Source organism: Microcaecilia unicolor, chromosome 6 (assembly GCF_901765095.1).
Source record: "Microcaecilia unicolor chromosome 6, aMicUni1.1, whole genome shotgun sequence".
In the NCBI taxonomy this organism is placed as follows: domain Eukaryota; kingdom Metazoa; phylum Chordata; class Amphibia; order Gymnophiona; family Siphonopidae; genus Microcaecilia; species Microcaecilia unicolor.
The window spans coordinates 315,170,913-315,181,782 of NC_044036.1; the positions used below are offsets into that span (position 1 = coordinate 315,170,913).

The following is a 10,870-nucleotide window of genomic DNA, read 5'->3' on the forward strand; positions in this document are numbered from 1 at the left end:
GATAGATTTTGGAAAATGCACCTATTGCAAACTATTTTTACTGTAATCCACTGAACCATCCATGGTAACTGAAAGAAGTGAACTACAAATCTGGAAATGAAAGGCTTCTTTTGGAAAGTCGAGCTAGTGATTCACGCAGAGTAATTGAGAGGAAGTCCATAGGAATTGAACGGGCTTCCTCTCATTTGTCACGCAGGAATTGCTAGTGCGGTTTGTAAAAGAAGCCCTAAATTAAATGAAAAGAAAAACAAAGAAATTTAATTCATTTTTTTTAAACCAAAATGGAATGAAAAGGAAACTTGGTTTCATATGAAAGTATGTACTTTTAAAGCAGAAGAATGCAAACGTTTTGGCTGAAGACCACATGGGGGGGGCCTTTTACATGAATTATGAGGAGGTAGAAGTGCTTCCTCTTTTTCCCTCCGCCCCCCCACCCCGAGTCAAGGCAAAAGGTGGGAGGTGTCTGATATCCACTACCTTCCCTCCCCCCCAGCAGAGAGTCCACAATCTCTCTATTGTGCCTCTCATTGCTCTTTTAAGGCTTGTATATTTTAAGAAAAGAGGAGGGTAGGGATTTTGGATTTAGCTCAGTACAGTAGCGTAGCCAGAGTTCAATTTTTAGATGGGCATGGGGGTGGACTGGGTGGGCACGGGCCTCGCATTTCCTCTCCACCCGCTACCCTCCTCCCCCCCCCCCCCCCCCCCCCCCCACTGAACTGTTTCAAACTCATGGCATTTGGCAGTATTCTTCCAGATGCCAACAGCCCCCTGCACATAGTCAGTTCTGGTCATTTTTACTGCCCTGAAGTGCCGTTCTCTCTCCAGCACCGGCAATTCCCATAGTCGGCCTTCTGCCAGCGTGCGTCGTCAGGGCCTCTCCTCAGGCGCATGTCCCACCTTTGCGTAAAACAGGAAGTTGCAGAGTAGGCGGGATGCGCTTGAGAAGAGGCCCCGACGACGCATGCTGGCAGAAGGCTGGCTATGGGAATCGCAGGTGCTGGAGGGAGAATGGTGCTTCAGGGCAGTAAAAAGTGAGCAGACCATGCGGACGGGGAGAGCGGGCAGAAGAGGCAGGAAAAGATTGGAGTCTAGCTTGGGAGAGCTACGCCACTGGTTGGGTTGGGGCTAGTTAGGGTGAGCGGGTCTGGAGCAAAACTAGCTGGGCCCCTGGCTCAGTAGCTCAAGGTATGTTACGTTCAGGTAAAATAGGTATTTTCATGTTCCCAGAGGGTTCACAATCTGTCTGTACCTGAGGCAATGAGGGTTGGAGCTGCAGGGCGATTTGAACCCTGGCTTCCCTGGTTCTCAGCCTACTGCTCTAAGCATTGGGCATCTTTTATTATATCCTTGCCTCTTGTATTTTTATGGGCCTTACACTGACTCCAAAGCTGCGAATGCAATATTTTCTGAATTACATACCTTAATTGGAGAGGGACACTGATGACAGCATAACAGTTTGCTACTATATTTTAAGACTCATAAGCATGGTAAAAACTGAGAGGGTCTTTTACTAAGCGTCGGTAAACCCAAACTTACCACTCGCTAAACTGCATCCATTCTGCAGCCCCCCGTTACCTCTCCTCCAGTGGCGTTCCTAGCCTGGATGACACCCGGGGCGGATCGCCAATGCACCCCCCCGGGTGCAGCGCCCCCCCCTGGCGAAATGACACCCCCCTGGGTGGACGCTGCTGGGGGGGGGGTGCCGCGGCGCGCGCCTGTCGGCTCCGAGTTCGCTAACTTCGCTCGTTCGCTGCAGCTCCCTCTGCCCCGGAACAGGAAGTAACCTGTTCCGGGGCAGAGGGAGCTGCAGCGAATGAGCGAAGTTAGCAAACTCGGAGCCGGCAGGCGCATGCCGCGTGCCACGGCACCCCAGCGGTGTGCACCCGGGGCGGACTGCTCCCACCACCCCCCCCCCCTTGGTACGCCACTGCTCTCCTCTCTTATCTCTCCCTACATTCCTCCCCGTAATCTCCACTCGCTGGACAAATCTATTTTGTCGTCCCCCTTCTCCTCCACTGCTAATTCCAGGCTTCTGTATTTTTAGATTGTAAGCTCTATCGAGCAGGGACTGTCTCTCTGTGTCAGGTGTTCAGCGCTGTGTGCATCTGGTAGCGCTATACAAATGCTAATAATAATAATAAACCAGAAATACAGCCGGGCTATCGCAGCAGCCCGGCGGTAGTTCCCACCCCCAGTGTGCGCCATTTCGGTCGCTACAAAAATATATTTACTTTTGTAGTGCCAGTGTTTACCCAGTGGTAATCGGGCAGTGATTACCACCCGGTTAGCATGGTAACCTTAATGAGTAGCAGTAAGTGTTCCCCACTGAAATGGCCATTTCTTTAAAAAAAAAAAAAAAACCCCAGCCTTTTACCCGCTGCAGTAAAAGGTGGTCTCAGCACATGTCAAAAAAGCAAACTGATGCCAGTGCAGGCCCCTTTTGCCGCATCTTAGTAAAAGGACCCCTGAGCTTTCTAGCAGCAAACTTTTCAAAATAATTAGGAATATTAAACATAATACAAATGACAGTGAAGGAGTTTGTTCATAGCTTGTAGCAATGTAGGTGCAGTGGGGGCACTTGAGCAATCACTACACCTTGAGAGCTAGGAGCTATGGTTTAATAAAAACTATGATGAAAAATTCTAAATGAAATAACTTTATTAAATATCATACTTATTAATGGTCAGATCTTGTTGCCGGTGGAATCAGCTGTAGACCTCCCCTCCCCTCCCCCCTCTCTCTCCTGCAGGCAGAGTACAAGCATCCTGTCTCTCCCAGCTGGATGCACATGGAGGATAGATGGATGTGCCTGGAATCATGATTCTGTTTTTTTGAGATAAGTTGCTCAAAGGCTGTGAATGCTCTAGGTGCAAGATGAGGTGAGCCTGGACAGAAATTGCAGCCGCTGTCTAGTGAGTGTAGGGCCACAGGACCGGTGGAGAGGGCTATCTAGTGAGTGTAGGGCCACAGGACCGGTGGAGAGGGCTATCTAGTGAGTGTAAGGCCACAGGACTGGTGGAGAGGGCTGTCTAGTGAGTGTAGGGCCACTGGACCGGTGGAGAGGACTGTCTAGTGAGTGTAGGGCCACTGGACCGGTGGAGAGGACTATCTAGTGAGTGTAGGGCCACAGGACTGGTGGAGAGGGCTATCTAGTGAGTGTAGGGCCACAGAACCGGTGGAGAGGGCTATCTAGTGAGTGTAGGGCCACTGGACCGGTGGAGAGGACTGTCTAGTGAGTGTAGGGCCACAGGACCGGTGGAGAGGGTTATCTAGTGAGTGTAGGGCCACAGGACCGGTGGAGAGGGTTACCTAGTAAGTGTAGGGCCACAGGACTGGTGGACAGGGCTATCTAGTGAGTGTAGGGCCACAGGACTGGTAGGGAGGGCTACAGGACTGGTGGAGAGGGCTGTACAGCCATCAGCAGTTACTACTGGTATCAATGAGACTGAGGATCTGATGCACACTGGAACATGTGCCTCCACTGGGCCACAGAAAACCAGAGCTGAGCTGGATTTGCCTGCAGGCCATAGCTTGCACAACCCCATTATCAAGAGGCTTTTTTAGATTATGAGAGTTATTGTGTGATGAATTTTTGTTGAGGTCTTTATACAATTTTATTTATTGAATATTTTATAAGATTTTATAAGATTCTGTTTATTTGTTTAACAGGAAGGGGCACATCCATTGGGCCATAGGTTTTATTATGTCTGGAGTTGATTGAAATGTGGGTTTCTTCCCATAAGTTAAAATTAAACAAAGAGAAAGCAAAGTTTCTGTGGACAGGACCACCTGAAATTCAGTGGAGCGACCCTTTTGTTATTATTATCATTTGTTATGTTTTGCTATTTGCAAAGCAAGCCAGAACGGTTTACAGTATACAATATAAAATAAAACTATCTAAAAGAGCTCCATAAAATTATAGGAATGTAGACAAATACTCCATTCAAACAAGAAACATAAATCAATTCATTCATTCATTCAAAATAAAATCAAACAGCATAGCCCAGAACATGTCACAAAATTAGAGATAGATTCAAATTAGTTTGTTCTCTTGATTATGAGGGGCTGAAGTCAACAGTCAAGTCTCGTTGAGTCTTCAAGTTAACAAAATAGTAAAAAAACAACAACAAAAAACCCTTTCTGTGTTGTTAAATAGAAGAGTGTGGTAGCCGTGTTAGTCCACTCTTAAGGTTATCAATAGAAATCAAACAAAATAAAACATGGAAAAGAAAATAAGATGATACCTTTTTTATTGGACATAACTTAATACATTTCTTGATTAGCTTTCGAAGGTTGCCCTTCTTCATCAGATCGGATGTGTTGTTAAAGAAACTTACTGTCTTAAAAATTGTTGATTTATCAGTATTTAGACTTCTTGTTCAGACCCTACTATTGTCTCAGATTGACTATTGTATCATTGTTTACAACGAATGTTCTAAAGTGCTAAGAAATAGGCTTCAAATGGTTCCGAATGCTATATTCTGCCCATAAATACGATTGTTACTCCTTTTTTACTCAAATTGCACTGGCTGCCTATTGAAGCTAGAGTGCAATTTAAACTATGCACTCTAATATTTAAATCACTTTATAGTGGTGCACCTGAGTATATGGTTGACTTTTTGCAGCTGTTAGATGGAAAAGCTTTGCATGCTGTTAGAGAGCAGTTGTTGTTAAGTTTCTCCACCCTGAAGAACTTCAAGTCTCATAAATTGTTTTTCAGACTGCCTTAGGGGCCTGTCTACTAAGCTGCAGTAAGAACTAATGCGTGCTTACCACAGGTTAAAATGCACTGATTTCTTTGACTGGGTGACCAAAGATCTGGATGAAGGACATGCGCTAGAAGTAATCTATTTAGATTTCAACAAAGCCTTTGATATGGTTCCTCACAGAAGACTCCTGAATAAGCTGAGAGGGCTGAACTTAGGACCCAAAGTGGTGAACTGGATTGGAAACTGGTTGACCGACAGTCAGCAGAGGGTAGTGGTAAATGGAATCTACTCAGAGGAAAGAAAGGTGAGCAGTGGAGTGCCTCAGGGGTCAGTGCTGGGGCCGATTCTGTTTAATGTATTTATGAGAGACATTGCTGAAGGGTTAGAAGGAAAAGTTTGCCTTTTTGCAGATGACACAAAGATAGCAATAGAGTGGACACCCCAGAGAGAGTAGAAACCATGAGAAGAGATCTCCAAACATTATAAGAATGGTCAAAGGTCTAGCAGTTAAAATTTAATGCCAAGAAGTGCAAAGTGATGCACTTGGAGTGCAGAAATCCAAAAGAGATGTGCCAGATTGGAGGAGAGAGATTAATAAGCACAGCTCAGGAGAGGGACCTTGGGGTGATGGTGTCTGAGGATCTATCTCAAGGTGACGAAACAATGCAACAAGCCAGAGGCCATAGCCAGAAGGATACTAGGCTGCATAGAAAGAGAAAGACGCCCATATTTCGACCCAAATCGGGAGATATGCGTCTTTCTTCCGTGGGCGCTGACATCGGCTGGCATACAGGCTGGGAAAAAAAGTTTTTAAAGTTGTTTTTTTCTGGTGGGAGGGGGTTAGTGATCACTGGGGGAGTCAGGGGAGGTCATCCCCGATTCTCTCCGGTGGTCATCTGGTCATTTAGGGCACTTTTTTGGGACTTGTTCGTGAAAATAAAGGGTCCAAAAAAAGTGACCTAAATTCTCGCTAAAAAGGGAGGGGGGTGTAACCAACAGAAGAAAGGAGGTGTTGATGCCCCTGTACAAGTTGTTGGTGAGGCCCCACTTGGAGTGTTGTGTACCTTGCTAAGGATATAAAAAGACTTGAAGCGGTTCAGAGAAAAGTGACCAAAATGGTATGGGGGGTTGTGTCACAAGACGTATGAGGAGACACTTGAGGACCTGAACATGTATACCCAGGAGGAAAGAAGAGACAGGAGTGATATGATATAGACATTCAAATATTTGAAAGGTATTAATCTACAAACAAACCTTTTCTGGAGACGGGAAAGTGGTAGAATTAGAGGGCATGAATTGAGGCCCCAGTGGGTAGTGGGGTGACTTAGGAATAATATCAGGAAGTACCTTTTCACAGAGAGGGTGGTAAAACCTGCAATGCCTTTCCGCTGGAGGTGGTGGAGATGAAAATGGTAACAGAATTCAAAAATGCGTGGGATGGAGGAATCTTGTATAGAAAGCGAGGAACCAAACAAGCTTAGTGGTGATTAGATGGGAACACCAGTAATTGGGAAGAGTAGCCAGTGCTGGGCAGACTGCTATGGTCTGTGCCCTGATCGTGACTGGACAGATTCAGCTTCAGTAACTGGAGAACAAGGCTATGCCATGAAAATGGCAAGGACAAATCAAGATCAAGTGTACGTATGTAGTTTCACATCATACCTTATACTATGAATTTGTCTTGTTGGGCAGACTGGATGGACTCTACAGGTCTTTACCTGCTGTCATCTACTATGTTATTATATGTTAGCACTGGGGGGCATTTTGGGGGTGTACAGTGGGTGCGGCCATGCTAATTGGTTTTGGGCATTGCCGCGCACTGATTAGTCCAGGATTCGGGTGTGAGCCCTTAGCACCTCCAAATAGGTGTTGGGTAAGTTCTCACGTGCTAATGGCCATGTGCTAGTGGGAAAATGAGCACATGGCCATTATTGCAGAAATGTCAAAATCGGTCTTTTACCAGCAGTACTAAAAGTGGCCTTAGCATGCAGGAAAGACCCACGCTGAAGATACCACAGACCACATTTTAGCATTGCTTAGTAAAAGGACTCCTTCATTTGGAACTCCCTCAATCAGGCTGTTAAGAAACTATCCAGCTTATTTTCGAAAGAGAAAGATGCCCATATTTCGACCCAAATCGGGAGATGGGCGTCTTTCTCCCGTGGGCGCCGACATCGGCTGGCATACAGGCTGGGAAAAAAAGTTTTTAAAGTTGTTTTTTTCTGGTGGGAGGGGGTTAGTGATCACTGGGGGAGTCAGGGGAGGTCATCCCCGATTCTCTCCGGTGGTCATCTGGTCATTTAGGGCACTTTTTTGGGACTTGTTAGTGAAAAAAAAGGGTCCAAAAAAAGTGACCTAAATTCTCGCTAAAAATGGCTATTTTTTTTTTTTCATTATCGGTGAAAGCCGCCCATTTCTGTTTGGCCGATAACCATGCCCCAGTCCCGCCTTCACCATGCCTCCGTCAACTTTGGCCGTTTCCGCAACGGAAAGCAGTTGAAGCTGGCCAAAATCGGCTTTCGATTATACCGATTTGGCCGGCCTTAGGAGAAGGCCAGCCATCTCCCGATTTGTGTTGGAAGATGGCTGCCCTTTTCCTTCGAAAATAAGCAGGTTAGATAGCAACTAGGTGTATTCTATTATCAGGCACCGATTATAGAATGTGCTTAGTTGGCACCGATTTCAGCGCTGATTTTTTTAGGCGCCATATATAGAATCTCACCCTTAACCCTTCATTGCCTGAGGTACAAAATTAGACTGTAAGGGCCTAATATTCAGCCAGAGTCAGGCAGTGCTTTTGCTCTCCATCGCCAGCGTTAAATCCAGATATTCAATGCCAGCCCACTTTTGTTGATCGGCATTGAATATCCAGGGGGGGGGGGGGTCTAACCGCTAAAAGGTTAACCGATTATGCTGATATTCAGCGCTAACCGGTTAACTTTTTAGCGGTTAAAGACAGGCAGCTATCTACAGTGGTGGAAATAAGTATTTGATCCCTTGCTGATTTTGTAAGTGTGCCCACTGACAAAGACATGAGCAGCCCATAATTGAAGGGTAGGTTATTGGTAACAGTGAGAGATAGCACATCACAAATTAAATCCGGAAAATCACATTGTGGAAAGTATATGAATTTATTTGCATTCTGCAGAGGGAAATAAGTATTTAATCCCTCTGGCAAACAAGACCTAATACTTGGTGGCAAAACCCTTGTTGGCAAGCACAGCGGTCAGACGTCTTCTGTAGTTGATGATGAGGTTTGCACACATGTCAGGAGGAATTTTGGTCCACTCCTCTTTGCAGATCATCTCTAAATCATTAAGAGTTCTGGGCTGTCGCTTGGCAACTCGCAGCTTCAGCTCCCTCCATAAGTTTTCAATGGGATTAAGGTCTGGTGACTGGCTAGGCCACTCCATGACCCTAATGTGCTTCTTCCTGAGCCACTCCTTTGTTGCCTTGGCTGTATGTTTTGGGTCATTGTCGTGCTGGAAGACCCAGCCACGACCCATTTTTAAGGCCCTGGCGGAGGGAAGGAGGATGTCACTCAGAATTGTACGGTACATGGCCCCATCCATTCTCCCATTGATGCGGTGAAGTAGTCCTGTGCCCTTAGCAGAGAAACACCCCCAAAACATAACATTTCCACCTCCATGCTTGACAGTGGGGACGGTGTTCTTTGGGTCATAGGCAGCATTTCTCTTCCTCCAAACACGGCGAGTTGAGTTCATGCCAAAGAGCTCAATTTTTGTCTCATCTGACCACAGCACCTTCTCCCAATCACTCTCGGCATCATCCAGGTGTTCACTGGCAAACTTCAGACGGGCCGTCACATGTGCCTTCCGGAGCAGGGGGACCTTGCGGGCACTGCAGGATTGCAATCCGTTATGTCGTAATGTGTTACCAATGGTTTTCGTGGTGACAGTGGTCCCAGCTGCCTTGAGATCATTGACAAGTTCCCCCCTTGTAGTTGTAGGCTGATTTCTAACCTTCCTCATGATCAAGGATACCCCACGAGGTGAGATTTTGCGTGGAGCCCCAGATCTTTGTCGATTGACAGTCATTTTGTACTTCTTCCATTTTCTTACTATGGCACCAACGGTTGTCTCCTTCTCGCCCAGCGTCTTACTGATGGTTTTGTAGCCCATTCCAGCCTTGTGCAGGTGTATGATCTTGTCCCTGACATCCTTAGACAGCTCCTTGCTCTTGGCCATTTTGTAGAGGTTAGAGTCTGACTGATTCACTGAGTCTGTGGACAGGTGTCTTTCATACAGGTGACCATTGCCGACAGCTGTCTGTCATGCAGGTAACGAGTTGATTTGGAGCATCTACCTGGTCTGTAGGCGCCAGATCTCTTACTGGTTGGTGGGGGATCAAATACTTATTTCCCTCTGCAGAATGCAAATAAATTCATATACTTTCCACAATGTGATTTTCCGGATTTAATTTGTGATGTGCTATCTCTCACTGTTACCAATAACCTACCCTTCAATTATGGGCTGCTCATGTCTTTGTCAGTGGGCACACTTACAAAATCAGCAAGGGATCAAATACTTATTTCCACCACTGTATGTAGTCTATTTATTATTTATTTGTTTATTTGTTGCATTTGTATCCCACATTTTCCCACCTATTTGCAGGCTCAATGCGGCTTACATTGTTCCGTCATGGCGATCGCCATTTCCGGAGTGAGAGATACAAGTGGTATTACATTAAAGTTCATGATTGTGTAAAGGATCCAAAATCAATTGACAAAATATCCCAGCTGGATTCACTAGCTTTGAATTGGAGGAGCCCCACCCTCATGTGAAAAGACCTGGTATTATTTTGTTTTATTTGTTACCTGATTGAGAAGAACAACAGAAGACATGGTGTATCTCAGAATATCTTGGAAAAGAGGTCAGAGTTAAAAGGCAGATATGACTGATTTCATACTGCTACTGTAATTCCTCTGTAATAGATCTCAGCACTTTTAACAGAAGCTGACGGAGAGAAATGCCTTTTCTACCTATCTACTGGCTTTTCCCTCAGTAACTGTTCTTGGAAATGAGATGCTATCATGCTAAACAATTAGGATTAGGACTGAAAGAACCCATTTTACTTAACAATGAGACAGTCCCTTGGTTTACTTTATGTTCTTGAGTTTACATTTCAATAAAAAAATTTTTTGAATAAAATCTAAAAGGATAAAAAGAAAGCAAAGCTCCCTTGGAAACTGGCTAATGTGTTTATAATAAAATGTCCCAGACTCCTCTTTGGCTCCTATTAAGATGCCTGTGTCAGTCATAATCCTGCACTTTCAGTATAGCCAGGGTTTCTTAATCTAGTCCTCGGGTTTTCAGGATACCCACAATGAATATGCATGAGATAAATTTACATACCATGAAGGTAGGGCATGCAAATCTATCTCATGGATATTCATTGTGGGTATCCTGAAATCCTGACTGGCTAGGTGTGTCCCGAGGACTAGGTTGAGAACCCCTGGAATAGCTCCATACAATCTATGTTTAAATTTTTTGACACCTTGAATTAGCCATGAGAAAGCACTGCAAGTATAATTTTAGGATGGCCAAAAATGGATCAAATGATATCCACATCTAAAACATTGGACACACACACTTGAATCTTCACCCAAAGAGGATGACTTCCTTTTCTGGGCATCTGGACAGTACTATAGTTTTCCAAGAAGTAAGTGACCATTTGATTCTCCTGCTGACCAGAAGATTCTTGGCTTATCACAGACAAAACTGCAGAATGGACAGTTAGTTTGAAATATAGAATTATCTTAACTCCTCCTCTCCCCCCCCCCCCCTTTTTTGCAACCTTCTCTTGTAAAAGGAATTTACTTATTCATATTTACCTGGAAGCTCACAATCACCTACATACTAAAACAATATAAAAATTATAATACAATGTAAAATGCAAGATAAAATACACAAATCCCTGATCTCCTCCCTACCACCCATAAAACATCTCAAAATGCAAACATGTCCAAATGAACAAAACACTAACTCCTTTCAAGAGTAATATAACTTTTCTGAACTTAATTGTTACACTCAATTAAACATAAGATGTAATCAAATTTAAGGAGACCATCAGTGAATGGGACTCGCTGACAGGACCTGCTCTTGTCAGGGTCCACCATCAGGGCACATGGGTCTCCAATG

The 10,870-nt window shown here is 44.9% G+C and overlaps 1 protein-coding gene across 1 annotated transcript in view; it reads right to left on the reverse strand.

The window, feature by feature from the left end:
* ZACN (zinc activated ion channel) overlaps positions 1 to 10,403 on the reverse strand; it is a 41,697-nt gene extending 31,294 nt beyond the window's left edge. The window contains exons 1-3 of the mRNA XM_030206852.1: positions 10,299 to 10,403; positions 9,720 to 9,765; positions 9,547 to 9,590 (exon numbers count right to left, since the gene is read on the reverse strand). Of these exons, the coding sequence (XP_030062712.1) occupies positions 9,547 to 9,590; positions 9,720 to 9,765; positions 10,299 to 10,403 (195 nt within the window). The remainder of the gene's footprint in view (positions 1 to 9,546; positions 9,591 to 9,719; positions 9,766 to 10,298) is intronic.
* Between the last annotated feature and the right edge of the window lie 467 nt (positions 10,404 to 10,870).